The sequence below is a fragment of the Pipistrellus kuhlii genome, unplaced genomic scaffold, assembly GCF_014108245.1.
Source record: "Pipistrellus kuhlii isolate mPipKuh1 unplaced genomic scaffold, mPipKuh1.p scaffold_m20_p_38, whole genome shotgun sequence".
NCBI classification, from domain to species: Eukaryota; Metazoa; Chordata; class Mammalia; order Chiroptera; family Vespertilionidae; genus Pipistrellus; species Pipistrellus kuhlii.
Window position 1 is genome coordinate 1,470,041 of NW_023425538.1, and position 14,318 is coordinate 1,484,358.

The 14,318-nt window shown below is 57.0% G+C and overlaps 1 protein-coding gene across 6 annotated transcripts; it reads right to left on the reverse strand.

Annotated features, from left to right (window-relative positions):
- Positions 1-3,491: 3,491 nt before the first annotated feature.
- EGLN2 (egl-9 family hypoxia inducible factor 2) lies at positions 3,492-13,953 on the reverse strand. Of its 6 annotated transcripts, XM_045570845.1 has the most exons (7): positions 13,829-13,896; positions 13,312-13,376; positions 11,660-12,750; positions 5,206-5,325; positions 4,658-4,794; positions 4,406-4,473; positions 3,936-4,132 (listed from the first exon to the last, which is right to left on the reverse strand). In XM_045570845.1, exons 3-7 carry the CDS (start codon positions 12,500-12,502, stop codon positions 4,077-4,079), a joined length of 1,224 nt encoding a protein of 407 aa, XP_045426801.1. In that variant the 5' UTR covers positions 12,503-12,750; positions 13,312-13,376; positions 13,829-13,896; the 3' UTR covers positions 3,936-4,076. The 6 variants fall into 6 exon arrangements, with proteins under 6 accessions (XP_045426802.1, XP_045426803.1, XP_045426801.1 ...); XM_036408027.2 differs by lacking the exon at positions 13,312-13,376 and having other exon boundaries at positions 13,829-13,953; XM_045570844.1 differs by lacking the exon at positions 13,829-13,896 and having other exon boundaries at positions 13,312-13,559.
- Positions 13,954-14,318: the final 365 nt, after the last annotated feature.

Consider the following 14,318-nt stretch of genomic DNA (forward strand, 5'->3'; position numbering starts at 1 on the left):
GGAAATCAAACAGAGGCAGGCATTGAAGATCAAGGGCACGGTGACCACAAGAAGAATGCAGCGCTGCTGTTGCAACTCCTGCTGCTGGCACTAGGCAGGCGAGGCTGAAGTGCGAGCGCTGACAGAGCGCCCCCCCCCCGCCCCGCCCCCGCCTCTTCCCCTGCTGCTGGGGAACTGGCAGACGCTGGAGGCCGGCAGACCTTGCCCTCACGCAGGCACAGTGGGTGCTGGTGCAGAGTTCTGGATTGGCGGAGGTGGGGCTGGGAGCTGGAACTCCAAGTTCTCCGAATGAAGAGAGCTGAGGGATGAGTCCTGGGAAGGTTGCGGCCTTGGAATCCGGCGTCCAGAGAAAGGACTCTGGGCGGGGCGGGAAGCTGGGGCCTGGACTTCTGGTTGTCTGGGAAGAGGAGTGGGGTGGGTGGGGGGAGTCAGCCTGAGCTCCAGGTTACAGGCGGAGTTGCACTACCCTAACCCCAACTCCATTCCTGGGCCCGGAGGGAGGAGCCTGAACAGGGGCGTGGCGGGAGCAGAGGTTCTCCTGGTTCCAGGCCGGAGGGGGGGGGGGGGGGGGGGCGGGTGGGTACTGAGGGCCCAGATGCCTAGTTGTGTGGGTGCAGGGGCCTGGGGACCGGGACCTGTAGATCCTGAGAGGAAAAGAAAGAGGGAGCCTGGACTCCTGGGTCTGCGGGAAGAAGCTGGCGATGTGAACTCCCGCGCCCGGAATGAGAGGCTGAGACGGGAACTCCGGGGTCTGAAGGGGGAAGGAGCCCTGGGCGGGCTCTGGGGTCTGGGGTGGCGGGGGGAGGAGCACCCCAGGCCCCGCTGAGCGCCGCTCCTCGTGGCTCCGGCTCACAGTGCACTGGGCCCGCCCGCAGCGGTGCTGTGCGGCCACGCGGCGCTGGGGGGCGCAGGAGTGCTGCCCGCGGGAACCTTCTGTGGCCGCAGGGCCACTGCAGTCTTTATTTTTTTTGTTAATCCTCAACCGAGGCTATATTTCCAAGATCTTTACAGTGGAAGGGAGGAGACAGAGAGAAACAGACACATCTGTCGGTTGCTTCCCACAGGAGCCCCCACCAGGGCCAGGATGGAGCGTGCAACTGAGGGCTGGGCCCTTGCTTCGGGACCGTTCATCCGCAGGCCAATGCTCTATCCACTGGGCAAACTGGCTATGGCCATAGCGATCATTAAACGATTCACAGAAGCGTGAGGTTCAGGAGGCGGAAGAGCAGGCCCGGGCATCCGGTCAGGGTGATAAAGGAGAGGGGGGGGGGGGGGGGGCGGAGCCTAATAGAGAATCCATGTTCAGGAGCCCAAATGGCGGGAAGGTGGGGCGAAGCTAAGTGTAGGGTCCAGTCCTGGGGCTGGTTCCTCCAGCAGCAATACAGGGGCGATGAGTAGAAAGAGCAGGGAAGGCAGGGATGGCAGCCAAGAGGTCTGGAAGGCAGCTGAGCCAAGGGGTACCAGGGAGTCTGCCTGGCTGCTGGAAGGCCAGGGTCAGCTCCCATCCCGCCCCCTTCTGCCCCACCCCCAGACATCAGGTTTCCTTTCTTTTTAAATATATTTTCATTGATATCAGAGAGGAAGATAGAAACATCAATTGCCTACCTCCTGCATGCCCCATATGGGATACAGCTGGCATCCCAGACACATGTCCCAACTGGGAATAGAACCAGTGACCTTTTGGTTCATGCTCAACCACTGAGCCACACCTGCCAGGCTAGGCATCATGTTTTCTATGGAGCTGCCCTGGAGGACACAATGAGGAGTGTGTCTGGAGGTGGCTTGTTTGCTTCTCAAATTTGAGCCACCGTTGCTGCATCCTGTCGGAGAGGAGAGGGGCCTGGTGTAAGTGTAGCAATGGTCGGAAGGCAGCTTTATAATCTGGTTGTGTTCTCACTACCAGGAGCCCTGGTAGAACTTGGTGACTACTAGATAATGCCTGGGTATCTAACGTTGTTTCCTGGTTTGGGGGAACCGCTATGGTTACAAAGACCCAGAGTTTCTGAGGGTCCAGACTTCAGTGACAACTTCCACATCGAGTTCCAGATGGGTGAGAGGGCCAGCCCAGCAATCCTTGGGAGCCCAACCTATGCCAAATCCTGAGCACATAGACCTACCTAGAGTGGATCACTAGAAAAGGACTGAGAATCTTGGAACTGGAGTTATAGAATGTATGACATCAGGCCCAATCTCCCCAGAGGGAAATTAGTTGTCTTGCTCATCCAATTGAGATCCTGTCTCCGAGGTGTGCCCTTCCTCCTGGACTGGCTCCCTGGACTTATACCACCAGAACCTCAAGGAGCTTCAGGTCTTCATCAGGGGACACAGTAGCCTGGGGAGTCCCATGAGTTCATGGATTGCTTCCTAGACCAAACGGGTAAGGTGCAGGCTCCTGCTGTCCTAAACTCCATCCATGCCACCCACAAGGAAGCACCTAGCACTCAGCAGCACCCCTCTCCTCTGTTCGCAGGAACAGAGTTACTTCCAGGAGGAAACTTTGGTGATGACCACATCTTTTCTTTGGCAGCACAGAGACCGCAAGCACCATCCTGACCTACCAGCTTCTCCCCTTCTCTAGTTCCCAGAGGTGGCATGTGCCAGCAGGAAAGCCCAAGTTGAGAGGGTTAGGGTTTAGGAATGGCTACGGGTGGGGGGGTGGGAGGCTGTGGCTCACACTTCATTGGACTCCGCCCACGTGCATGTGAAGCTGGACACGTGGTCGGTCTGGCACACTTCCCAAGCCTGCCCTACACCAGCACATTGCTGCAGAAGAGCCAGGACCACCCTTGGGACTGTCATGTGCCTTACACGCCACGCCCATCTGCACGGCCACTTTCTGCCCAAGGTGTTCACCGAGCATGGGGCTTGTGCACAGGGCTGGGAAGCTCGGTAACTGCGATTAGCAGACATGAGCATACGTGCAGCCCTGCGAGTAAGAAATAAAGCTTCCCTTCCCAGTGGCTTCTACATGAAAGGCAGTCTTGTCAAGTTCATGGGCACATTCCACTTAGGGAACCTTCATGATTTCTCTGCTTGTGTCTGCACAGGGGACCCTATCCAATTCAGGAATCCATATTGTTTCAAGTCCACCAAGTTCCTGGATAAGGGCCAGTTTGTTCATGTCCTTTGCCCCCCGTTATGGGCCACACAGAAAGGGGGCCTGCTTGGGCAGAGCCTAGATACATGGGGTGTTTATATGAGTCTGTGTCCCCAGGAAGGTGGATGTACTTGGGTGCAGGCCTGACCTGATCAGATCCTCCTCCTCTTCACCGCCATTGTGCAGTGGTTCTGTCTGCTCCTGTGGAGCCCCACCAACAAAGACCTCACCCTGCAGTGCACCAGGCCTGGGTAATGTCCTCCCTCCCTCCCCCAATGTCCGACTCAGCCACTCTCTGCTGGCACGCAGACCTTCTTACCCCTTTGTTTAACCAAGGCCCTGGATTGCAGATGGAGGCATGTCATTGCCAAGAGGAAGAGGGGAGTCAGATCCGTGCAGCTCTGAGGTAAACTTTTATTTCTTGGCTGACAGGACTTTCACACCCACACTCCTCCCAGCACCTTTTATCTGCCCAAGCAGCGGCAGCCTAGTCCAAGGGTGCCATGGCCAAGAGGGTTGGGAGTCATTTCACATTCTAAGCTGGAGGAGTGAGGGGGCTTGCAGATACTCCCCCCACAAACCTTTGCCAGCAAGAGGCCATGACTCACCTCAATCCCAAATCTTGCATCCTGGTGGGAGGTGACAATGTTCCCTTCCAGCTCTCCCCACCTGAGGGGCATGACTAGGCAGGGCAAGACACAGGCCCCAGCTCCAGTAACGGTAGCTCCCCGGCACTGCCCCTGCCCAGGTCACAGCCCCAGCTCCCATCACAGGGCAGCACAGGTCTCTCCCCTGCTTGGTCCTCAGCAACTAAGGGAACTCTCCACACCGAGCAGGACATAGGCAAAGTCGGAAGCAGCAGCGGTGGCGGGGTAGGAGCAGGCACCAAGACTGGTAGGCTGCTGGCCAGGCAGCACCAGCCCAAGGCTCTCCTGAAATCAAGGCAAGTCCTCTGTCCATGCAGCTCTGGGGCTGACCACTAGGTGGGCGTAGTCGGCTGAGATACAGGTACTTGAACACCTTTCTGTCCCGATGCTGGTGGGAGGGAGGGAGACAGGAGATCATGAGGCAACAGGAATAAGACTAAGAGGCTGTGAAAAAGCTGGGAAGGGGAGGAGGACCAGAAGAGATGGGGTTCATGCAGGAGAGTGGCTGACTTGGAAAGGTGGGCAGAGGTAAGGGAAAGGGTAGCCTTACTAAGGGAAAGAGCTTAGTAAGAACCGGAAGTGGATGAGATAGCTAGAGCCCTGGTGAAGTTGTGGAACAGGAAGGACTTGAGGGAGGGGACACCATTTGGGAAGCAGGTACCTAGCTGATACTTGTCTTTGGCGGCAGCTCGCTCCTTGGCATCAAAATACCAGACAGTGATGGCGTACCTGAGGACCAGAGCAGTGCCAGAGGCAGTTAGAGATGACTTTTCTTCAGTTCCAGCCACCACATCAGTGACACTAGAGCCTACCCTGAGCCTGGTTCTGTTCCCACCTAGGTCCCCGCTGAGTACTTCACCTGTCCTGTCATTCGGGGGAATTCCTGAGCATATCCCAGAAGCATGGGTCATACCTGGTGGCATAGGCTGGTTTCACCTCATGGGGGTTCCGCCGGTCAGACCAGAAAATGAGCAGCCGGTCAAAGAGTGGCTCAATGTTGGCTACCACAGGCCGGCCCTCAGGGAAGATCTGCAGCAGGCCGCCGTGCACCTGAGGGCAGACCAGAGGTTGAGGCAGGAGGCTGGCACTTACTGTCCCAGGAGCCCACCAGGGCATAGCAGCTGCACACAGCACTCCCTCCCACCATTCAGCCTCCTAAACATGAATGCCAACCTAGAGTCTGCATCACCAAGGAGATGGGCAGGAAGCTACTAAAGACAGGAAATAGAGGGGAGGATTCATTATGCCATGGCCTGGGCCGACTGCACTATTCCTCGAAGGAGGGGCCTTTGCTACCACACTGCTAGAAAGGAGGTGCCATTCTCCAGGAGGAGCCAGGGGCCAGACTGCCCCACCCCCATGTGGGTAGAGAAGAGGAACCAGAGGTTAGAAGCTGAGCTGGAAGTGGAAACCCACGTGGATGCACACCATACCACCCCCATCCCCACCCCCACACCCTACCTTGATGTCCCAGTTCTGATTCAGGTAATAGATACATGTGATGCAGCGCCCATCACCGTGGGGATTGTCAACGTGCCTCACGTACCCCAGCCCATTGCCTGGGTAACACGCCACCATGGCCTAGCAGAGACAGATGGAAGTACTTTACTGGGGCTAAGCAGACATAGTTGAGGAAGCAGCCATTACCTCCTCTTTTCAATTCTCCCTGCTCCTCATCTTTGATTCAGGTGTCCAAACTTTCACCTTTTTTAACCAAGCCCCCATCCACCAGAAACCACAGCTCCAGGGCCTCAACAGCCCATCACATACACACCACCACACCACAACACACCACACCACACCCCACCACACCCCACACCCCACCCCACACACACATCACATCACACACACCACACACCACACCACACCACCACCACCCCTAGAGCTGGAATCCAGAAGAAACTTAATGAGGAACTGAGGGTTTCGTTTTTAAAGATAACCAGACCCACCTCAGACATTTCAGCAGAATAAAACCAGTGTCTGTTTTCTGGAGTCAGCAATGTGGCCTCATAGCCCACACCAGGGGTTCTCGCCCTTGGATGCAGTGGAACCACCTGTGACAGATGCCAGGCCCACCTTAAAAGTTCACATGTATGGCCCTAACCGGTTTGGCTCAGTGGATAGAGCGTCGGCCTGCGGACTGAAGGGTCCTGGGTTCGATTCTGGTCGAGGCATGTACCTTGGTTGTGGGCACATCCCCAGTAAAAGGTGTGCAGAAGTCAGCTGATAGATGTTTCTCTCTCATTGATGTTTCTAACGCTCTATCCCTCTCTCTCCCTCTCTGTAAAAAGTTAATAAAATATATTTTAAAAAATAAAAAGTTCTCACGTATGCGGAACCTGGAATTTTTAAAGGTCCCCCAGGTAATTCTAATGCACAGCAATGGTGAGAACCACTGTGCCTGACCACAAAGATGCCAGCTAAGTAAATTATGTCTCCTACATATTTAAACAGGTGTCAAAGCCTAGAGTGTGACTAGAACCTGAGATCTAATCCCAACTCCAAGGATAACTTGCTGGGTAACCCTAGATAATCCTATCACCTTAGCAGGCCTCAACTGCCTCATCTATATAATGGGGCTAATAACACCTGCTGTTTACAGCAATGGCATTAACCCCTCTGAGAATCTAACTCTGGAGGTTCCTGACCACAAAGATCTAAAAGGACCAATTCAAGGTCTTGTACAGGTTTTTGTGTGTACAGGTCTAGCCATAAGGTTCTCACCTCCTCTCCCTGACGGCTGCCCCTGCCCTGGCCAGCCCTGACCATGCTGAGGCCTGAGCCTAGCCACATAGGGCTTGTTTTTCTCATCAAGGAGCTGAGGAAAAGGTGGATGTGGTGTGAGTAAACAGCCAAGGTGTCCCTACAGACCTAACACACAGGTTCATTTAGAGCTGCCACACGAGCTGGGATGTGAGGGGCAGGGGTAAGAAAGAGGAGTCTCAGCCGAGACCGGTTTGGCTCAGTGGATAGAGCGTCGGCCTGCGGACTCAAGGATCCCAGGTTCGATTCCGGTCAAGGGCATGTACCCCGTGGGGGGGCGTGCAGGAGGCAGCTGATCGATGATTCTCTCTCATCGATGTTTCTGGCTCTCTATGCCTCTCTCTTCCTCTCTGTAAAAAATCAATAAAATATAAAATAAAAAAAAAGAATAAAAAAAAAATCAAAGAGGAGTCTCAGGCTCCTCATCCATGACATGGAACTGACAGCTACTTCACAGGTTGTTGTGGAAACTGAACAAGATATAAAGAGAAGGCATCCAGCATGGTGCCTGCCACATGATAGAAAGCCAAAGCACAGACTGAAATCACATTTTTTTAAAAATCCCAGCCCTACCCTCTGCCCAAAGCCTGGATGAGGCAAATAAGGAAGCACTGACTCGAAGCCCCTCCAACTCCTCTCCAGCTCGGGACCATCTGTCTTGACATCTCGACTCAGAGGCCAGGTCAGACTGCTGGCTGCTACTCCCATGAACACTCAGCTGAACCTATAGGCCACATGGGGGAAGACAGCCCTGAGATAAACATTCCTGATCAAAAGGATCAATGGTGCCCTGGCCAGTTTGGCTCAGTGGATAGAGCGTCTGCCTGTGGACTGAAGGGTCCCAGGTTCGATTCCAGTCAAGGGCACATGCACAGGTTGCAAGCTCAATCCCCAGTGGGGGGCATGCAGGAGGCAGCTGATTAATGATTCTCATCATTGATGTTTCTGTCTCTCCCTTCCTCTCTGAAATCAGTAAAAAAAAATAAAAAAATAAAAAAATAATTACATATATATATATATATTAGAGGTCCGGTGTACAAAATTTGTGCATGGGGCCAGGGAGGGGGTGTGTGAGTCCCTCAGCCCAGCCTGCACCCTCTCCAATCTGGGACCCCTTGAGGGATGTCTGACTGCCCGTTTAGGCCCAGATGGGATTGGGCCTAAATGGGCAGTCAGACATTCCTCTCACAATCCAGGACTGCTGGCTCCCAACTGCTCACCTCCCAAAAACTCCTGATTGCCCCTAAACACTACCATGCCAGCCTGATTGATGTCTAACTGCTCCCCTGCCAGCCTGTTTGTCCCCAACTTCCCTCCTCTGCCAGCCTGGTCACCCCTAACTGCTCTCTCCTGCAGGGCTGATCACCTCTCAACTGCCTTCCCTTGCAAGCCTGGTGCCTCCCAAATGCCTTCCCCTGCTGGCCATCTTGTGTCCACATGGGGGCAGCTTCTGATGGTCAATCTGCTATTACTCTTTTATTAGATAGGATAGAGGCCTGGTGCACACAGGTGGGGGCCAGCTGGTTTGCCCTGAAGGGTGTCCCGGATGAAGGTGGGGGTTCCCTTGGGGCGTGGGGCGGCCTGAGCAAGGGGCCTGTGGTGGTTTGCAGGCTGGCCTCGCCCCCCAGCAACTCAAGCAGACGCTCTGGTATCCGGAATTTATTTACCTTCTACAATTGAAACTTTGTAGCCTTGAGTGGAGGCTTAGGCCAGCTTGGCTTCTGCTGAGCCTCCCTCCTGCCTTCTGTGGCCGCAGCCATCTTGGTTGGGGTTAATTTGCATGTTACTTTTTTATTAGGTAGTATTTTTAAAAGGATCCGTGGTTAGAGCATCGGCCTGTGGACTGATAGGTCCAGGTTGGATTCTAGTCGGGGCATGTACTTTGGTTGCAGACTCAATACCTGGCTAAGGTGTGTGCAGGAGAGACAACCAATCGATGCATGTTTCTCTCTTTGTGTCTCTCCCCATCACTTCCACTCTCTCTAAATTTCAGGTGAGGATTAACAACAACAACAACAAAGGATCAGTGTCTGATGCTAAAACAGCTTGCCCAGGCCTCCTCCCAACACATCATTAGCCAGGCTCACCCAGCATGACTGTAAACCACTCTGCATTGAACTTGTGTGAACTCGTGCACTTGATCCATCACAGCACCTGCCCTAGAAAAGAGGCCGGAAGAGCTGCCGCCAGGTAGGCCATCCAGCAGTGGAGAGCACTCTTCTTTCGGGCGGCACAGGGCACAGCAGAGAGCAGGCCCCAGGGTCAGGAGTACCTTCTCTGCACGGTTCACTCCACACACAATGGTCAATGCTCTGAGCAAGCACCTCACCAGGAGGAAAGAACTAGCTGTGGCCCCGGAGGCCGGGAATCAGTGAGTCAGTTTCTATTTCTCTCTCCCTCTCCCTTCTTCTCTGAAATAGATATATTTTTTAAAAAATACAAATTCCTGACCACAGCCTCCAAGGACACCAACCTCTCCAGCCTCCTGCCTATTCTCTGACCAGGCCAACCTCTTCCCAAGGCCTCTGGGCCGGCCTGGAGTACTCTAGCTAAAGGCACCTGGCTGATTTCCCACTCCATCCCTCAGAGATGAACACACAGGTGCTTGTTTACCTAGTACTGGCCCAGCAGGCAGCCCCGTAGAAGCCCCAGGGCCCAGGAGGACGCTGCTGCCCGAGAGCACTCCTCTGGGCCTCAGAGCCTTCATGGCTCCTCCCTGTGCACCTCCACAGGACTCCCACCTGGAGCCTAGCACGGAATAGGACTTGCACACAAGGCTAGGCACAGAAACAGGCCCTTTAAGGCCACCCTTCTCCCCACATACACACACCACAGGGAGTGGAGGATGGAAGCCTACTCTGGCCCCAGAGAAGCACCTACTTCCTCCCCCACAAGGGAAAGAGACAAGCAAAGGGACATGGGAATGTGGAAATCTGTTCCTCACCCTTCCACCAGGGAAGGGACAGCTGGGATCAGAGCCAGGACACTGAGGAGTTAAAGACTCTTGGTAACACACACACACACACACACACACACTCAAATCAGAAGCTGGAGACTGAGTCAACGACAGCAGGCCCCACCCCCGAGCTCCTCTTAAAGGGGCAAGTCAAAGCAACCAGGTAGTCCCGGATGCCAGTGGGAGTCAACTCTCTCCCACCTACGGGCCAACTGAGCAGAGGGACCAGAGAGGAAGAGGAGGGAAGACAGGAGAACACAGGCGCTCCACTTAGAATGATCCAGAGCAATCAGTGCCCCCATCACCACTGTGGCCACCCAGACCAGCACCCTACACCGTCTTACTGCAGAGCCTGGGGAGGGAGCCCAGGTGCTGCCCTTTGAAAGCTGGAAGCCTGGAGTGGTTGTCTCTTGGGGCAGGGGAGGGTCTGAGAGGAACTCTCCTCCCCTCCCTTCTCAGTCCAGCCTGGCTTACCTCCCAGGATACTTCCCTGGTTTACCTCCTGGGAGTCACCCCCCCCCCCCCCCAATTCTAGCCAGGGCCCTGTCTACAACCATATCCAAGGCACCAAAAGGGAAGAGACCTGTCCTTCCTACGCCCCCACCCCCCAAAAAAGAAAAAAAAGAAGAAAAAAACACATCACAGACTTGCTGGAGGCTTGACCTGGTTTTCCTATCCTGTGGATGAGCAAAGGCTCCGAGCAGTGTTCTGCCCTGGGCCATCAGCCCTTGTGATCTAACCCCCAACCTGCAAGAAAGGGAAACGAGAAGTGAGGCTGCTGAGCACCCTGTGGACAGGGAAACTCCGCTAATCTCTCCTGAGAGCCCAGGGAGGGGCCGCCTCAGGCTCTCCAGCTATCAAGTAACAGGAGGGAGAGGGAAGTAGGACAAGTTCCAGCTGGGGTGGAGAGGATACTGGCCTTGGCCCCAGGGGAGCCCTGGTTCCGGAGCAGCTCCAGCCTGAGAGGGAAGCTGCACAGAGGCAGAGTGGGAGATGGGATCTAAGAGAGGAGGGAGGGGACATCAGGATCACAGCCTCAAGCCCAAAGGGCAGAACACAGCCAGCCTGTGCCATCAGCCAGCATCACTGATATGGTGCAGTGGGCACTCCCCACAGAGCCTTTTCCAAACGACACCAAGCCTTGGGCTCCAGGCCAGGGCCCTCACACCTTCCACGAAGAGAACTACCGTGTCAGCAGGCCTGAAAGGCCCTATGGACCACTGTCCAGTGCAGAGCTCCTGGCCCAGATTCCAGAATGGGCAGCTGGAGGCCCAGGAGGCCCTAACAACTGCCCATGAACTCCAACCGAATCAGCACTGTTCTTAAGAAAACAATGTATAATAAAATGGCAGATTCTCAGGAAGGCTCAGGGCCCTAAAAAGTTAGTGACTGCTACTCTAAAGAAAAGGGGACCAAGGAGAGACACAAAGACAGGTAGTCAAGGAACAGGTCAGAGCCAGACAGGGATACAGTGATGGGCAGATAGGAAGGAGAACAGGGACTAGGATGGAGTTAAATGGGAATGATGCGGCAGGACCTCCCCCCCAGCCAGCTCATCACTACCCAGTGCCAGCTCCAGAAAGCTGTCCTTGATGAGATCCCACACAGAGCACAGTGCAGTCCAGCACCAGGAGCAGCAGGCAGCACCTCCTCCCTCAGCCTGGCACTGACCTCGCTACCTACTGCCATCCGCCACCCTCCAACCCCTGGTTCTCCTGGCTGGGAGACCGAGTGGACGGCCAGAGACAGATGGGGACAGAATGGATTAGACGGAAGAGCCGGCAGATAGTGATAGATGAAAGGGATGCAGACAGGGACAGGTGTGGACAGACAGACGAAGTCAGGAACACCTTTATGGACTGTTCTATGGGGCCATAGACAGACATCAGGAGCCTATGAACCCCACCATGACTCATGCACGTGTGGGACTATGAATGTTAGCTCCCTCAGGTTCTTCAAGAGAAGCCCTGGTAAGAGCAAAAAGCACTGCAAAACCCTGGTTTATAGGTGCACATGCTGTGGCCACAGGAAGAAAGCACACAGACTCTAGAGTCCCCATAGGGAGCCAAAGCCCAAAAGAATTCTAACACCCCCTCCGCTGAAGCTGCCTAAGCCCTTCTGTGACCCCAGAAGTGTCTCCAAACCCCCTGGTGCTCAGAGGACGAGGCATCCAATGAGTGTGCCGGGCAGCCTTACCTTGGTGCGCCCATTGATGACGTAGTTGCCCAGCCGCCCCGTGCAGTGCCGGATCACAGTGTCCACACGGGCCATGAGGGCCCCAATGCTGCGGCAGCCGGGCTCGTGGCCTTCCACCCAGGCGATCTGGTCCCCACGGATGCTGCGTGGCGGGATGGCCCGCTGGCTCACGAGCTGCCCGTCACGCAGGCGCCCGCCCCGCTTCAGGGCCTCTACCTCGGCCAGCACTCGGCCACCCAGTGCCGCCCCCAGGAAGCTGTCCTTGACACAGATGCCATAGTACCGCATGCAGGGCACGATATAGTCCAGGGCCAAGCGCTCAGGTGCAGCAGGAAGCTCCTCTGCCCTCAAGCGGGCACTGGCCTCACCACGGCCATGGCTATTGCCATTGCTGCAGCCCAGGCCACCCTCCCCCTCCGCCTCCTGGTTCTCCTGCCTGGCCCAGGGCCGCTTGCTGGGTGCGGGGGCATCTCCACCATCCTCTGCCCATTTCCGCTTGGGGGCCTCCGGCCGGGCGCCCTGAGCTGCCAGCCGCTGGCAGCCCTTGGTGACCAGTGCCGCGGCACCCTCACTCTGCAGCGGCTGCAGCTCACCACCACCCTGCCCACCAAAGCCCTCCAGCAGGGGGCTGGCTGAGGTGGAAGTGGCTGTGGCTCTGGGGATCCCACTCCCTGCTGAGGCCTCAGGAGATGCCCCTGGACGGTGGTAGGAGGGTAGCAGGGGACATGGCAGGTAGCTCTCCACCCCCATCCTGGACCGGCCAGGCTCCAAAGGCTCTGACACAGAACCCGGCAACGGAGGGAGAGCCTGACTCAGGGCCTGGGGCTGGCACGGGCTGTCCATGGCAGCAGCGTCTTCATCCCCCTGGCATGGAGGGCACGGCCTGGGCCCATGATGCCACCCTCCTCCGCTGCCTCCTCCTCCTCCACTTGATGCAGCTGGGGGCCGGGGCGGCAGGGCGGGCCGGGCCTGGCGTGGGGCAGGGTGAGGCAGGGCAGGTGGCAGCGGCTCTTCTTGTGCCCTGGGGGTGCTTGCTGGTCCCCAGGTCCTCTGCTGTCCCTAGGGTCTTGGGAAGGGACCTGCCAGGGTTACTGGAGAAAGAGAAAAATAAAAAGAGAGAGAGATGTTTGAGGAGCTAGAAGCAGCGGATGGGGAAAGGGTGAAGGATGGAGGAACAGTAAAAAGGCAGAGAAACTTGACTGTTGAGACCAAAAAAACTGAGCCCACTAGGGGGAGAAGACCCTGGGAATTTGGGGGTTTGGGAGGCGGAGGTCACTGACAGACAAGAGTCAGTGAGGACAGGTGGAGGAGTAAAGCTGGGTGGATGACCCAAGACAGGACTGCGGTGGGGCGAGGGGAGAGAACCTCAGCCTAAGACAGACAAACAGAAAAGAGGGAGAGGCCTGAATAGAAAAGGACCGGGGAGAGTGGGGAGCAGAGACCTAGAGGGGTGATCTGCCGGGGAGCTCCAGAGAGACACAGGGAATGTGGGGGTCCACAGAGAGAGGAAACTGGGGAGTCCAGAGAAAGGAAAAAAACCCCCAAAAAACAGAAGGGGTGGGGGGAGGGGGAGGACAGAGAAAAACCGGGGAAAAGCTGGGAGGGCGGGCCTGAGAGAACCGGACAGACCGGGGTAGAGGGGTCGACCTTACCCCAACGAGAGGAAGCCTGTTGGGGGCTGAAACACATCCAGACGGAAGGGAGTTCCTGAGACAGACTGACGGACGGAAGGGAATCAATCGCAGGAGTCGGGCTCCCAGCGACAGAGAAGGGAGGATAAGCGTTCGCGCACTCGGGCCCGAACTAGGGGGAAACGAGCGCCCCCTACCAACCAGCTCCGGTCGGTGCGAGCGCGGAGGCCGGGTCAGGGCGCAGCTGGCAACGGAGGCAGGGGTGCGGGCTGCTCGGACCCCTGCCCACCCCCTCCGCCAGGCTCGCGCTCCTGCTGCCACCTCAGCCTCCGCCGCGGCGGGCGCCCAACGTGCCTGCCGCGCGCTCCCTCCCCCACGCCCTACCCCCACTCCGCCCTCCGCAGGGTCGCCCGGCTCCGCCACCGCGGGCCGCAGCGCGCCCCCCGCCCCGCCCCGCCCCGCCCCACCCGGCCCGCGCCGGCGCCCCGACTCCAGCGCCCTCCGCGCCCGCTCCCTGCCCCCCGCGAGCTCCCCTCACCGAGCTTTTTCCTGCGACCCCGGCGCCGCCGTTTGTTCCAGCCGCCCTGCGCCGCTCCGCTCGCCATACCCCGCCCCCACCGCCCCCACCGCCCCCACCGCCTCCGACGCCCCGCCCCCGCCTCCCGGGGTGGGGACGTGACCGCACCCGGGCCGAGGACGCGGTGCGCAGGCGCGGGCCGCGCGGGGCGGGGCCTGGGCGTTCAGAACAGCCACTCCGAAGGGAGGGGGGCCCACCCACACGAGGCTCATTTGAATTCTACGCCCCGCCCCTTTAGCGCGAGAGGAGACACGAGATTAGAAAGGGCTGAACCGGCGAAGTTTCGGCAAACATTATGCAAATGACACTGGAGGGGTATGCAAATAAGCCTATTTACATGAACAAGTCCCTCTTCTCAGAGCCGAGGACGCTGCGGAACGAGTGGCGGGGTCGGTATGTGCCGCGCAAATCTTCGATGTCATTTACAGCTCCACCTTCTCACAGCTCAAGA

Excerpts from the sequence above, each read along its gene's own strand:
- EGLN2 (XM_036408027.2), bottom strand. The coding sequence starts at position 12,502 with ATGGACAGCCCGTGCCAGCCCCAGGCCCTGAGTCAGGCTCTCCCTCCG. Across the intron at positions 5,326-11,659 it reads TCATCAATGGGCGCACCAAG|GCCATGGTGGCGTGTTACCC; the intron begins GTAAGGCTGCCC and ends TGTCTCTGCTAG. Across the intron at positions 4,474-4,657 it reads AAACCAGCCTATGCCACCAG|GTACGCCATCACTGTCTGGT; the intron begins GTATGACCCATG and ends TCTGGTCCTCAG.